Source organism: Pelodiscus sinensis, chromosome 1 (genome assembly GCF_049634645.1).
Source record: "Pelodiscus sinensis isolate JC-2024 chromosome 1, ASM4963464v1, whole genome shotgun sequence".
Taxonomy (NCBI): Eukaryota; Metazoa; Chordata; order Testudines; family Trionychidae; genus Pelodiscus; species Pelodiscus sinensis.
Window position 1 is genome coordinate 322095842 of NC_134711.1, and position 16040 is coordinate 322111881.

General features: G+C 40.0%; 1 protein-coding gene across 3 annotated transcripts in view; it reads right to left on the bottom strand.

Moving 5' to 3' along the window:
- The window catches only part of C2CD3 (C2 domain containing 3 centriole elongation regulator), an 83213-nt gene that overhangs the window by 10092 nt on the left and 57081 nt on the right, over positions 1-16040 (bottom strand). Inside the window, exons 28-33 of one of the 3 annotated variants that reach the window (XM_075919585.1) lie at positions 15451-15575; positions 14145-14309; positions 13045-13247; positions 7619-8684; positions 6154-6268; positions 188-5384 (exon numbers count right to left, since the gene is read on the bottom strand). In XM_075919585.1, coding sequence (XP_075775700.1) covers positions 5370-5384; positions 6154-6268; positions 7619-8684; positions 13045-13247; positions 14145-14309; positions 15451-15575 — 1689 coding nt within the window. In that variant the 3' untranslated portion in view covers positions 188-5369. Of the gene's footprint in view, positions 1-187; positions 5385-6153; positions 6269-7618; positions 8685-13044; positions 13248-14144; positions 14310-15450; positions 15576-16040 lie in introns of those variants that run through there. The other 2 variants (XM_075919584.1, XM_075919583.1) reach the window with 2 other exon arrangements.

A 16040-nucleotide genomic window follows, 5' to 3' on the forward strand; every position in this document is an offset into this window, starting at 1 on the left:
GGCTGACCATTCCCTACTGGATTATGCATGGGCCGTGATTAACTTGTGTTTGTTAGAGTATATGAAGCAAAATGCAGGACTATGTAGCACTTTAAAGACTAACAAGATGGTTTATTAGATGATGAGCTTTCGTGGGAGGAAGTGGGTCTGGCCCACGAAAGCTCATCATCTAATAAACCATCTTGTTAGTCTTTAAAGTGCTACATAGTCCTGCATTTTGCTTCAGCTACACCAGACTAACACGGCAACATTTCTATTACTATTAGAGTATATGGACTATATTGGGATTGGGATTTGAATATCAGTGAGAAGTATGTAAACTACTGCTGGACAGGGCAAAACACTCTCCCCACATTTTGGTCACATTTTGCCCTTTCTGAGATGCATCAGATATATACATTCTGTCATAGGTACAGTTTTGGTGCAGAGGCTACTACTGCGACTCTCGGATGAAGAAGTCCCATTTCTGTGGCTATATGTCTGCAGATCTGACTCAAATCCTAAGAAACGAAGGGCTCAGTAAAGATGTTCTCAACTGACAGTAAACTGCAAGTTTAAGTATTAGATTAAGCAGGGTGGTTTAACTTCATGGAACTCTCTGGGATAACAGGCATATAGATGAGGTATGTACTTTTATAACATCAAAATTATGAGTCCCCTTTAAAAATAATTTTATCCTCCTGCATAGTTTCCAGAGCATACACTTGAAACCACATCATGTTTACTCCATTCCTGGCCAGAGAAACTGCCTGTGCCAGTTAAGTTCATGGCCTGAATGTTGGGTGACACCTGCCCTGGTTTCCTCTTTCTAGATGTTTGAGCCAATAAAATCACACGTGACCTGTGAGAACCTGAGGCACAGCCTTATTAGTGGACACTTTAATTTTCAAGATAGTAGGAGAAAAGAGACTCATGTATAAAAAGATCATGGTTTGATTTTCCTCTGATAGAACTGGCCTGATTTGCTAGGACCCTGCAGATGAACTCAGGATTATGTAATGACTGTTGCCAGGGATAGACGTCAAGTGAACAGCTCTATGAACATTTTATTCAAACCTGGCAGCTCAGACTATTTAAATGTCAGAGTTCTGGATAAGAGAGAACTCTGAAAACATGACGTACGCTGGGTTCAGTGAGTTTGGCAGCTGGTTCACACACTTCCATTAATAGAGGAGTGAAAACAGTTCTTAAGAACATAAGAATGGCCATACTGGGTCAGACCAAAGGTCCATCCAGCCCAGTACCCTGTCTGCCGACAGTGGCCAGTGCCAGGTGTCCCAGAAGGAGTAAATCGAACAGGTACTGATCAAGCGATCTCTCTCTTACCATCCATCTCCACCCTCTGACAAACAGAGGCTAGGGACACCATTCCTTATCTATACTGGCGAATAGCCAGGGCTCGACAAATCCGCTTATCTACTCGCCCATGGCGAGTAGATTTCAGCCGGTCGCCCTGTTTACCGGTGGTTCACGCATGCGTAGTGCGGGCCTGGTGAGTAGTTTTCGTCATGATCGTCAAGCCCTGCTAATAGCCATTTATGGACCTAACCTCCATGAATTTACCTAGTTCTCTTTTAAACCCTGTTATAGTCCTAGCCTTCACAACCTCCTCAGGCAAGGAGTTCCACAGATTGACTATGCGCTGTATGAAGATGAACTCCTTTTATTTGTTTTAAACCTGCTGCCCATTAGTTTCATTTGGTGGCCACTAGTTCTTATATTATTGGAACAAGTAAATAACTTTTCCTTATTGACTTCCCCCCCACCTTCCCTTCCCTCTTTAGTCCCACTCAGACAAAAATGGTTAACTGTGTAATCGCTAGGATTTTTAACTGTTACATGGTTAGAGTTTTGAAACCTTTTTTCATATCCTTCCTTTCACCCTGGCCAGCCTCCCCCAGCTGGCCCTTCAGCCCTTTTAAACTGCCAAATCCCAGGGCAGCTACCCCTTTTGTCCTGCCCGTTGGGGGCCCTGCTGGTAGGACCTGGCAGTGCTATTGTGGCAGCAGTTTAATGTCACTGCCCCTCTCGCCTCCCCCCCCCCCAAGTCAGCAGTCAGGGTGGCTTGCAAAAGGAGCAGTGACGTTAAATTTACAGCAGTGCTTTAACATCAGCTGTGTGTAGGCCGGTATCGGCAGCCACTTATCCATATGCTGTACTGGCCCACTTTCACCTCCACCTATGACATCGATCAGTTCATACTATGTTGGGACAGAGCGGAAGAAGGCTGAAACCTGAACTGCAGCCTTTACTCAGTAAAGATCAAAAACTTGTCCTGGGATGAGCTCTTCCTAAAGTGCATGTGCCTCCTTCCATGTTGACAGTCAAGTCCCCCACTTTGCTCATCTACTCCCCTGCACCACTATTCTGAGCAAAAAGCAAGTGGCTCAAGGTGGGCTCCCTCAGGGGGAACAGAAGGCAGAAGCTATTCAGAAGTTGGTAAGGGGTATTTGTCCATGTGAGAAAAAGGTAGAGGTGGGGTGTGTGTACATGTGTGTATGTGCATGTTGATCTTCAGTAGAGCGCCGTAGCTGCAGCTCAGATTTGTGTATCTGAAGTTTGCTGAATATGAAAAAAAATTAAGATAAACCTAGAATTGAAAAATGTTAAATATTAAATCAAGTATGCACAAAACGCAGAAGCCACTTTGTTTCTAATGTCGCAATTACCTTTAGATGAATTCAACCCACATTTAGAAAACAGTATTAATTCATTTTGTAAAACATGCCACATACTGTACAAGTCCATGCTACCACCTAAGTATCCCTTACTGAATTAATTATACCGATTCCAAATTCCTAGAGGGCTAGTCACTCTTTGGATTGTGTTTGTTTTTACCCAGGCTGTTCACAAGTTCTGAACTTGCACTGTACTTCCTCTACTGCTAACTGCAAGGACCTTCATATGTTTAAGAGCCCAAATTTGTACTAAATGATAAAAGTTTGGAAAATGTAGGAGTAGAAACACTGGGTCAGGACTTTGGAAATCTGAGAAAAATACTAAGCTAGCTAAATACATTCTCTAAGAAACGTATATTTTACTCCTCATTTAAAAACTTCAACCAACATTCTATGGTATAAACCTGATATCCTCCCTGTTAAAGAAACTAGTCAATGGGAGCTGCGAGGCTCCTTGGCTACAGACACTTTGTTTACATAAGTGTTGTGAGCCTGTCAGCAGCTTACCTTGGTGGGCCCTCAACCCAACTTTGAAAGCCACTGCCCTACAGTAAATATTTTATAAATGTTGCCCGATTCCAGAAAAATAACTGGGTTTAGTTCCTATCTCTGCCACTGACTTTCTGTACAACTCTGTGCAATTCACTTTCTCTCCCCAAACTGTAAAATGGGTTTAATACTCCTTTTCCGCAAACCTTTTTCTTGGTTGACTAGATTGTGAGTTCTGTGGGGAGGGGTCTTTTGTTGCTAAGTGATTATATAGCATTGAGAATAATCAGCTGAAGCCTGCACGCTTATTGCAATATAGAAATATCAGGCCAGCTGAGGGAGGGGAGGGTTAGAGGGGGAGTAAAGAGGACAATTTTTTTTAATTTGTTTTTTTTAACTGCCCAGGGACCTGGCGATTCAAAAGAGCTGGAGTCCCAGGCCCCTCTCTCTGGGGGCTTTGAAGGCTACTGGGAGGCAGCCCAGCACACTCTGGGTAACCCTGCCCCTTCTGCCCAAAGCATGTCTGGAAGTGCAGAGCCACCCTCCCCCGCATTTTGCCTAAAGGCCCGGTGAGCCTGTGGGCCCCACTGAGAAATACAACTGTTAATGCCAATAATAAAATACTCCTGGAATAACTGTTTCAAGTGAGAAAAGTTATTAATCCAAGACTATTTGGTTAATACCCTTTCTAATTATTATTATTCATCATTTCTATAATGGCAGAGCCTGAAAGGACTCAGTCAGGCTTGAGTGTCTATGTTCTAACGAACTACTCATTCAGTAGCTGGATAGAAAGGAGATTCAAACAATAGGGTTTTTTATTTATGAAGTAATAGATGGGGATATCTTTCTATGTATTTTTAAATTACCAATGACATTCCCCTGAGGAATTTACTGCCTTAAGGTCTAATCCTTAGAGCCCTGCATGGATGCAAAATTTGTATCCACATCTGTATCTGTAAAAATGAGCCACAAATATCCTCACTCACATCCGTGCATGCGAATACCTACAGATATAAAGGAGGTATCTGCAAATTTGCAGGGTTCCAAGTACAAAATTTGTATCCACATCCACAAAATTGAGCTGCAGATATCCATGAATTTGCAGAGCTTTACTGATCTTGTGAAGAGAGGAATCCCCTCAGCCCTATCTGATTTGCACCCAGCATTTCCCAGGAGAGCTCAATGTGAACCACTGAGTCTTTCCTGGAACAACTTGTTTGTCCATCTGGGCAAATAAGGGTATTTGTGGGAAGGCACTGGAGCATCAACAGCATTCAAGTGATTTAGCTTGCATCCTCACTGCAAAATGGTGGGTTACCAGCAGCAGTGCGTCCCCCGCCAGCCTTTAAAACAACTTCAGAATGGGGTGAGAGACTGTATATTTGGATAGGAGAGGGGTTAGGAGCAATACCAGACTTATTCTGCAGTGAACACAGACTGTTAAAGAGTAGTTCTTTTTGAGATAGCTTTTCACTGCTAATCTCTGATCCAGTTCTAAGTGAAATTAGAGAGTTTTGAGAATGGATTCTGAGCAGAATATCATTAAGATTCTTCCAAGTTTCATGCAGAATATGCACACACAACACAAAACCATATCTTGATAAACAATAAGGGGAATTAATATGCCTATTCATTACAAACAAGCTCTAATGTTTGAGTCCTTGAAACATCCTATGACTGAAATGTTCCTCTGATATTTATTTATATGATGATCAGGAATGAATTACTCTGTAGATTAAAAAGAAGAGCATGTAGCAGAATGCTAACAGCTTGCATTTAATTTATTAATTACAGAAATGGAAAGTCAAATCAAGGGATATCCCTGACTGCTAAAAACATCTGCAAGCTTCAGAGGAGTCAAATTTTTAATTACTTCATGGAAAACAACGTTTGTAGCACTGGCAAAGAGAATTTTATTCCTAAAAATGAGACACAATTTGGCTAACAAAGAAAGAAAAATTCAGAAAAAATACTTAAATCAGCAAATCACAAGTTTAGTGACAATACTATAAACATGTTTGCTAATTTCAGGTAGTTCATTACTTCAAGGCCATTAGGTTCTGCCTGTTTTTATTCTGTTTACCTGAGCGAGATGTTCCTTGTTACGTAAATGTTCTGTACAGCATTTGTTTCCATAGGTCAAAGGGTGCGGAGTGAACACATTACTTCTGTGGGGAGTGGTAGCAAATAGCCCAGCTGTTACAGTACCAAGATCTGCACCAGTGAAACAACCACTGATTTCCTGTGTTCATTGTTAGATGCAAACAGTGTTTAGTGCCCTTAAAAAAATAACCCCCTTAAGCTTCCTGAAAGTAATAATGTCCCTATTCCCCCACAGAGCAGAACACTGGAAGCAAATATAGTATTGTAACAGAATTTTTAACACAGAGCAAAAGCACCCAATAAACTTATTGTATGATTTATGAATACTTCTGAGATTCTACTGATTCCTCCATGCCAGTTGAAGAACTACCATCTGACACTTGCAGATCAGAACAGCACTCTGCTGTAAACACACCTGTTGAGCCAAGAGTCCCTTGACCTAAGCGGTATGATTATGTTAGCAGTAATTATAGATAAAATGTTCAGAGATGGGTATTTAAAGTTAGACACTTAAATTTTTACTAAGGCACAGAAAAGTGCTGACCACCTGCAGATCTTATAGACTTCAATGGAATTATTCCTGGCTTGCCCCAGTGTGACAGGAGAATCAGATCCAATGACTACATAAGCAAATATAGCTGCTACTATACATGCTGGAATACTATAGCCAACACAGCCCTGAATACTGGAAACTGGTTTCACTGGTTCACATCATGAACAAAGTTCATACCTACCCTTTTTGAGAACTGGTATGGGAACTTTTATGTAAAACTTAGAAGCCAAAGGATGGAAGAAGGAACTTCCATTTAACATTTTGTCTGAGAGGAATGATATAATTTAGATACAACAGTAAAAGATTAAAAGCGTTCACCATACTTACTTTATTAGCTGTAGCAGATGGACAAGAAGAAGAAGAAGAAATATTGAGCATTCTCAGGGAGACTTCCAAATGTTGGGGTGGAAGAAAGAAGTTAGGAACAACAATAGGATCTCGTCTGAACAGAGCTGTTAAGTAATAACACCTTGTAGTACGTACAATTATAGAAAACTCTGTAGTTATGCATTTGGAGTTCCATGAAAGCTGCTCTAAAGGATCTATGATTTCTAAATAATCCTATTTATTTTTAGACTCTGAACATTATATCATTCAGCTCTGCTGCATAGCTCCACAGATGATGACACAGTATGACACTCCTGTAAAGCCTTATCCTGAAACAAATGCAACATGCTTTACAAAAAGTGATGTATGAAATACAGGTATTACTTTGACCATTACTGAAATGTGGCAACTCTTAAATTAAAGCGTTATTGAAGTCTCTTTTAAAATAAAGTTAACATGGCAGCTGCAATAGCACACATCAACATTACAATTGCTGGCAAGAGGTGAAAAATAGCTTTCAGTTTGAGCTGTAAGGAAAAAACCAAATTGGCAGGATGTAATTAGTTAGAATGAAATGTGATCAAGGCACCAAGATTAATATGCCTAACCCTTACACAAAGTGTCCTGGCAACTAATGGCCATAGATGGTCTGGAATCCTGTTACCTATCATCTGACTGACAGCAGAACAATGCTTTCTAGTATGCTGCTTGGCCATGTATTCTGGTTTAAGAGGAAAGAATGCTACATACTGATTCCCCATTTCCTACAGCTTCTAGGTATTTGTTGGAGCTCTCCCATTCAAACAACAGCCAGGCCCAAGTTGTGAAGTCTCTTGGGATCAGAACACAAAGGGTCACTGGCTTTAATACTACTAAATTTGAATTACATCATAATGTTCACACTTCCAAAAGTAACATAAGTTAGAAGTAAAATTGTGCCCTTAATCCATTCAATTGTGCTCCAGCATTACAACACATGCTGTTTGTAAAATGACCCTTAATTAGGGGACTATTGTTAAATCTATGCACAACAGAATTATTCAAGACACAATTTTCCCATTAAAGAAATCTGCAAGTAGTTTGCTTCATGTAGTATTTGGGAAGATACTCTTCAGTGGGAGGAGTTGAGGCAGGTGGGGGTGGAATTGTTCACGTATTTATTGCCAACTGTAATTGAAACTTAAGTTTTTTATTAACATGGACTAAAACTCCTGTTAACTAACACACTAATTTGCTTACAAGCAACAGATCAATATGGGATTCCTGTGTTCACGTTCCGGTATACATCAGTTCCCATTCAGCGTTAACACTGTGGTTAGGTTGAATACTTGCCTATTAAGTTTTACACCAGCAGGCGCTTAAATATAACCCAATCACAATGGTGATCACCAATTACATTCTCAGAGAATCACTCAATATATTTGAGCATGCAAATTACACTTGCTGAAAGAGACAAAAAGGATACAACACAATACTAGATTTCACAGGTTTTTCTGACTCTTCAGGCAGATCTTCATGGTGCTCATCAGAGCAGCTCCCGCTATCTGCTGTGGACCCTGATTGTGCAGATAGACTCTGAATATTCATCCCTTCATCAGACTCACTTCCTTCCTCACCTTGATAGTCTGCATCTAAATCCTCACTACTTTTTTCCTTTCTTTCTACAGCAATGGACTTGGCCACAGCAAAATCTCCACTGCCTGGTAAATCACATAGCTCTCCAGATGCTGCATGAAACTCTTTATCTTGTTCTGCTTTGTGGGCTTCACCTGTTCCATTCTGATTGACATTCTCTTTTTCTAATAACCCAACATCTGATTGATGCATTTTGAAGAACTGCTTAGGCTGAAACAGCTCTGAATTGGTTGTTCCATCACCACTATTTAGACCTTCAAGGTCTTTTCTCACTAGACATGCAGCATTCTCTTCAATATAGGGACTGGCACAGGATCTAGAACTGCTGGGCATACTTGGGTGGTTGTCCTCTAGAATACTGAACAAAGAGCTACTTCTTATACTCTCCCCTCTTGGTAAGCATTCAGTAACCACTGAGTAGTGGTCCTCATTTCTCAAATCTACTGGCTGGCTGTCAGGGTCCTGCTCCCCTTCAGATACAATGCTGGACCAGGGACTGGTTTTGTCCGTTACAGTAGTTATTTCATTTAGAGTCCTTGGTTCTATGACATCCTCTTCATACTCTTCATCACTGTTGGACCCGATGGCATGTGTATCCTCCTCCGTTTGGATGTGGTGCAGTGACAAAGGATGCTCATTTTCAGTGACTGCTTGGTCTAGAAATTCATACAGCATACCTCTCTCCAATGCAGACCTTCCCAGGGGGAATAAAGGTGGTTTATCTACATGGACACTTGGCGATTCCATTCTTGGTTGGTCTTGGTGCATCTCAATTTTTACTGCTCCCACCTTTTGATCCGGTATAACATGATGGGCATGTTTAGTGCCTGAATTATTGCTGTTCTCTTGAAACATATCTGAAGAGTCTTTGGTATTTTTTGTTACAGTCTGCAAATCTGATTGATGATAAACAGAATCAGTACATCAATTCTCATCAATAGCTGCACTACTTGTGAATAACCACATATGCCACAAATGATTAAAAACTAAAGATGTAAAGCCGTGGCAAAGAGACAGTGGCAAGGAGATGGCACTTGATAATACTTCACAAGTGTCAGAAAAGCACAAATGCTGAGAAAGTTAAGGAATTTCATAGGGCAAAATATCAAAAAGTGTGTCATAGGGCAAAATATCAAAAAGTAGTGTAATGAAATTGAGGAAGAGAAAAGTTGACTATGGGGAAAGGCTTCCTCATTTTTTTTTACTCACCAACTTGGGAGACCTTTTAACAGAACTGTCCCCAAGAGAAAATGAACAGCCTTCGTTGCTGGGACATTTAAAACCAGTCTAGACAAAATTCACAATCCTACAGTGGCCAGAAGCAGAAGATGGGAAAAAAGAGAGCGTGATCTGCATACTTCTACCTATTTCTATATTAAAAAAATCAAATGAGAACCCACTTAAGATGATTGCCAATTAATTCTTCTTACCAACTGAAAGGTATAAGAACGTTGATTTTTTATTTATTTATTTATTTTTTTACAGTTGAGAAGTTACAAAAGATAAATATATTTAAATAATTAGAAAGGAAACTTGCATGTGTCACCTAAATAATGTAGGAAGCAGGGGAAAGGAAAGGTTGATTGACTTAGGAGTTTAAATATAAATAACCTCCTGTGATACAGCCATGGCCTGGCCATTTACAATTTATTTTAATAATAAGGAAATCTAGTTTTAGTTTCTAGATCCTATGTATTTGATTTCATCAAAATCTTTTTCAAATTAGACCACTACTACTTAGCGAACTCACCACCAGGTTAAATGTCAAATTAACGCCTTTGGAGACAGACAACGCAATTAAAGAAAGATTTAGAGAGGCTGGACAGTAGGTGGAGGCACTGGGGAAAAAGGTAAAAAGAGAGTCTGAGATAGATATATGGAGGAGAGAGGGCAAGAAGCAAAGAAAACATGCACTGAGATGAGCAGGATAATGACGGCAAAGCCTATAGAATAGGAATATGTGGTGTCAAGATCAAGATGATACACTGTATACCAGAAGGAATGGCCCGATGACACAGGAGATGGAGGCACAGTACCAATTCTAAAGGGGAGACAGGTGAATATACTGCTTTCTTCTACTCACTACTTTATTATAAAATAGCACAACAGACACTTGGGATTACCAGCCACCTTGCTAATCACGATGTACTGGAGCTGGATCAGAATGGTCACAGATGATTAGGTTAATATTAAATTAACGGCAAAGAGTAGCAAGGCTAGTGCCAAGGGGAGGCATTAAGTATACGGCAAAATATTTCACTTGACTCACTACTGCAACACATCCACTCCTGTAGATAATGTGGCACAAGGTTTATCAGCACCACCTGAATCATAGAATACTAGAACTAGAAGGGACTTTGAGAGGTCACTGAGTCCAGTCCCCTACCCTCACAATAGGAGCAAGTACCATCTAGATCAGTGGTTCCCAAACTTTTTGGCATCACGCCCGCTTTTTGATTTTTGAGAAACCCTCATTCCCCCCAAAAAGCAGCAAAACTTGTTGATTAAAAAAAAGGAACTGACCGGGGCAGAAAACCAGTTGCAGTGCTTTTAATTCCTGGGACTAGTGTAAAACAAAAGGTGGAAAAGTTGTAGAAAAAAAAAAGTTGCCCTTTTAAGAGCAGAACAGACATTGTCCTTTTAAGGTGGCCATTTTGAAGTCTGCCCAGGACGCTCTACCCTGACCTGCGATCTGTTTTCCAGCGGATGCTCGAGCCAGGAAAACCAGAAAATACCGGACATTTCACATGGTATTTTCTGAATTTTTTTTACCGGATAGACCAAGCTGTTGGGGGGAGGGAGGACTGGGTTGACGACCCCCCCCACCTCCGAAATTTCTTCATGCCCCCCCCAGGGGGGTGCACCCTCCAGTTTGGGAAAACCTATGATCTAGATCATCCCTGACAGATGTCTATCTAACCTGCTCCTGAATATCTCCCGAGATGGAGATTCCACAATCTCCCTAGGTAATTTATTCCAGTGTTTAACCACCCTGATAGGAAGTTTTTCCTAATGTTCAACCTAAATCTCCTTTGCTTCAGCTTAAGCCCATTGCTTCTTGTCCTATCCTCAGAGGCCAAGGAGAACAATTTGTCTCTGCCCTCTTTCTCCGTCCCATTTTAAATACTTGAAAAACCCTCTCAATCTTCTCCTTTCCAAACTAAACAAGCCCAATTCTTTCAGTCTTCCCTCATAACTCATATTCTTTAGACCTTTAATCATTCTTGTTGCTCTGCTCTGGACCCTCTCCAATTTCTCCACATCTTTCTTGAAATGGAGTACCCAGAACTGAACACAATACTCCATTTGAGGTCTTATCAGTGCAGATTAGAGCAGAAGAATGACTTCTCATGTCTTGCTCACAACGCTCCTGTTAACCCAGTATCAGGTTTGCTTTTTTTGCAACACGGTCATTCTGTAGTCCACTATGATCCCTAGATCCCTTTCTGCAGGACTCCTTCCCATTCTGTATGTGTGAAACTGATTGTTCCTTCCTAAGTGGAGTACTTTGCATTTGTTCTTATTGAACTTCATCCGATTTACCTCAGACCATTTCTCTAGTTTGTCCAGATCATTTTGAATTATGACCCTATCCTCCAAAGCAGTCGCAACCCCTCCTAGCTTCGTATCATCTGCAAACTTAATAAGCATACTCTCTATGCCAATATCTAAATCATTAAAGAAGACATTGAACAGAACTGGTCCCCAAATTGACCCCTGCAGAACCCCACTTGTTATGCCCTTTCAGCATGATTGTGCACTGTTAATAATTACTGTCTGAGAACGGTTATCCAGTCGGTTATGCACCCACCTTATTGTATTCCCATCTAAGTTGTATTTCCCTAGTTTATTGATAAGACAACCATGCAAGATTGTATCAAATGCCTTACTAATGTCTAGGTATATTGCGTCCACTGCTTCTCCCTTATCCACAAGGCTTGTTATGCTATCCAAGAAAACTATAAGATTAGTTTGACATGATTTGTTCTTTACAAATCCATGCTGGTTGTTATCATCACCTTATTTTCATCCAGATATTTGCAGATGAATTCCTTAATTACTCACTTCATTATCTTTCTTGGCACAGAAGTTAAACTGACTGCTCTGTAGTTTCCTGGGTTGTTCTTATTTCCCTTTTTATAGATGGGCAGTGTAAGAATCTCTCCTGTCTTCCATGATTTTTCAAAGATGATAGCTAAAGGCTCAGATACCTCCTCTATCAGCTCCTTGAATATTCCAGGATGCATTTCATCAGGCCCTGGTGACTTGCAGACATCTAACTTTTCTAAGTAATTTTTAACTTGTTTTTTTATTTTATTTTATCTTCTAAACCTACCCCATTTCTACTAGTTTTCACTATGTTAGGCATTCCTTCATCATGAGACTTCTTGGTGAAGACTGAAACAAAGAAGTCATTAAGCACCTCTGCCATTTCCAAGTTTCCTGTTATTGTTTCTCCCTCTTCACTGAGCAGTGGGCCTACCCTGTCCTTGGTCGTCTTCTTGCTTCTAATATGTTTATAGAATGTCTTCTTGTTACCCTTTTATGTCTGTAGCTAGTTTGAGCTCGTTTTGTGCCTTTGCCGATCTAATCTTGCCCCTGCATACCTGTGTAGTTTGCTTATATTCATCCTTTGTAATTTGATCTCCTTTTTGATTTTTAGATCATGCAAGATCTCCTGGTTAAGCCAAGGCAGTCTTTTGCCATACTTTTATCTTCCTACATAGCAGAATAGTTTGCTTTTGAACCCTTAATAATGTCCCTTTGAAAACCTGCCAACTCTCTTCAGTTGTTTTTCCTCTTAGTCTTGCTTCCCATGGGACTTACCTACCAGCTCTCTGAGTTTACTAAAATCTGCCTTCCTGAAATCTATTCTCTATTTTGCTGTTCTTCCTTCTACACTAGTGAAGAACAAACAGATAAATGTGGAATTACATGGAGAAATTTAGGTAGGCTAGAATGTAACTAACAGGATAGAAACCAATCACAAACTACTACTTAATCCCACCTTTCTATTGCTATATTTACACATTTTACTTACTAGGCTTGTCAGCTAAAACTTCGACACAGCCACTAAAAAATGGATCAACTTCCCCAGGGACAAACATCAATTATTTGTCTGTTAGAGGTTGGTCTTCTGATGCAATTTTTTCTTATCTTTAAGGAGTTTGGGAGCTAGAAGTGGGGACTTAAAATAAGGGATTACCCAATCTCTGTAGCTTTTGGTAAAGTATTCCAAACCAGGTAACTTCTTACCATTTATCAGCATGCTGACTTGAGACACCAAGTGACTGGATTTTTCCAAAAGATGGTGTCTATCAGGATCTACCGTTCTGGTCCTAAACTCTAGGCAATCCCCATCCTGCTTTGATGTGCTGCCACAGTCAATGGTAGGGAAAGAGCCGGTTAATTTCTGATTGAAGTATCTCTGAATCTCATCTAGTTCAGTCAAGTTTTTTCTGGAAGCCATGCAAGAGAACATAAGGATTAATAATACATAAATACTCATCTAATTAACCTTTTCCTAAGGTTTAGAACTAGACTACAAAACTATTGTCCAGCCAAAAATTTCATTCATAAGATCCCAGCCTAGAAATGATTGTCTCTGTGCCAAACAGGAAAAGAACAAAGGGAAACTCATTACATGCTTTGAAATGTGTGTGTGATCAAAATGTTTACAAGGTTTGTTCGTTTTCCTCTCAAACAGCTTTGTAAGGGTATGTCTACACTTGCACCCTAGTTCGAACTAGGGATGCAAATGCAGGCATTCGAAATTGCTAATGAAACGGGGATTTAAATATCCTGCACTTCATTAGCATGATCTCGCCGGCACACAAAAATGAGGAGTAACGTTAGTTTGAACCAAGGGCTTTGGTTCAAACTACCATGTCCCGGCGTGCACTTCCTGGTTTGAATCAGCTGTGATTTGAACTAGCGCGCTGGCGAGATCATGCTAATGAAGTGTGGGAAATTTAAATCCGAATGCCTATATTTGTATCCCTAGTTCGAACTAGGGTGCAAGTGTAGACATACCCTAACAGAATTAATTAAGTTACAGGTGATAGAGATGGCTAGTGCTAAGTATTCAGTCTTGATTAACAAACACTGCTGCTATTCCAGTCCTGGGGCTTCTCATAGCTCTGCTGAAGCTCCTCAAATCTAACCTGTACCAATCCTCATTAATCTAGTCTTGTTTTAGTATTGCTATTATATTACACTACTATACCACCAACACTCAGTTTCATAAGATTACTATATTTATTTTAGTTTATTTTAAAGGTTGCAAGAATTGCAGAATTTCAAGATATACTGAATCTAATCCATATACCACATTGGGAACCATGGGTTTGCTTTACCTCAGAGCACTTAGAAGTGAAGTACGTGATGAATGTGATAGGGAATCTACTCTTCCAGCCTTTTGTGCATTCCCTTCCACCTGCTGCAGGGATTCATGAAATCTGCGGACATTTTGCATGTGCTCTTCATGACGAGGTGTCCATGTCTCCGTGGGACTAATTCTGCTAAAAATGGGTACATATTTATAAGCACGCACCAGAATGATACCTCTACCAATTAAAGATCTGCCAATTAAAAATATCAAAGCTTGTTAAAAACACACCTTCTGCATTATTAAAAAAGTGTTACTGGATTAAGCCAGAGCATATACAATTTGGCAAAAATAACACTAGTAATTTACAGAGAGCCAAAGAACTGCACCCAATTTGCATTATAACAGAGTAGATTGCAGGCACCCTCCATTTTAACACAGAAGTTGCAGCCAGCCAAAGTACAGAAGTGCCAGTTTACAATGACTGGTCTGGAGCCGAACTACCGATTGTTCAGATGAAGAAAGAACACTATATGCTAGTGCTGATGTTCTTTGCAAACTTTAACACACAGAACTAATAAAATATTGCCTAACTGCTTCTAGGTTTTATGTAGAAGGATTAACTTCCACACACTCCAAACAAGCCACGAACTAATTATCTTTTGCACATATTGCTCATTTGAGCTGTAGTTACTATTACTGTCAGCAATGAACAAAAACGATGCTCCCATAAGCACTTGTTTTCAATAAGAGTAGGCAGAAACTACTGCAGGGTATTTATCAAAGCTGGTCTCAGGGATGTGCAATATGGGCATACCTCTCCACCCCTTATTTGGTAACCACAAAAAGAAATACGACAAAATACACAGGGATATCATACACACGCATCTCTTCCCCAAATCCCACTAAGCAGAGCAGAGGAAAACAACAGCCAGTATTGGCAGTGATATTACATTATATCTGGGCAGGGTACTGGGAGTGAAAGAAGCAGCAGGGTGCCCCAATGGAGACAGGCTGTGACGTTGTGGCAAGGAGTGGTTATCAGGACATGAGGAGATTAGCATCTTTTGGAACAGTCACTCAAAAATATGTTTATTAGAAAGTTGATTGACAATCTTAATATTAAACACAAGTTCTGCACACAAGTGTTTTAACTCCTTAAATCGCATGGGCATGGATCTGGAGCGAGAGGAGTGGCATCACAGGTATATTTAATCTGGGTCAGTAGACTCAGAATTTGGGCTGGTAGGTGTGGGATAAAATTTTCAAGCTACGAAAAAAATATTTACTCTTCTTATTTTATTCCAGAGATATTCTTTTATCAGTTTTCTTACCGCTCCTGAGTAGTAAAATCCTTTGATGAAGTACTCAACAGTTGTCCAGGGTATCTTGTAACATAGTTGGGAAATGCAGTATAAAAGGTCCTTGCTTCGAAGGAAAAAGGACTGTGGGCAGGAATCTGCCACAAGAAGAATAAATAAACGTGAGACTTCTCTGAACTAACCAACAGTATACACTTCAGTGTTGTATACTGCTTTATATTGTCAAACCACTTTACAAACATTGACCAAAGGGAACAAGCAAACTTAAAATTGTAACTGTTTTTATAAACATTAGATAAAAAGCCAAGTTATAGCACCAAGTCCCCCTGCCATTTTTTATGATTTTACAGACAAATCTTTAAAAAAAAAAAAAAAAAGTCTGGTCCCACTGTTGCTGTGTGAAAAAGATCCACACAAACAATAGGGGAAACTGATTAAATGATCATGCAGGGGAAACAGTAAAACTGACTATATACAGAGTGCTATCAAATACACAGATAGGAAAACTGAAAAAGAGAGAAAAATTATGTTTTTAGTATATAGTAATCTTATTGTAACATGTAATAACTGCATACAGGTGTGTCTTTCTCTTACATTCCAAG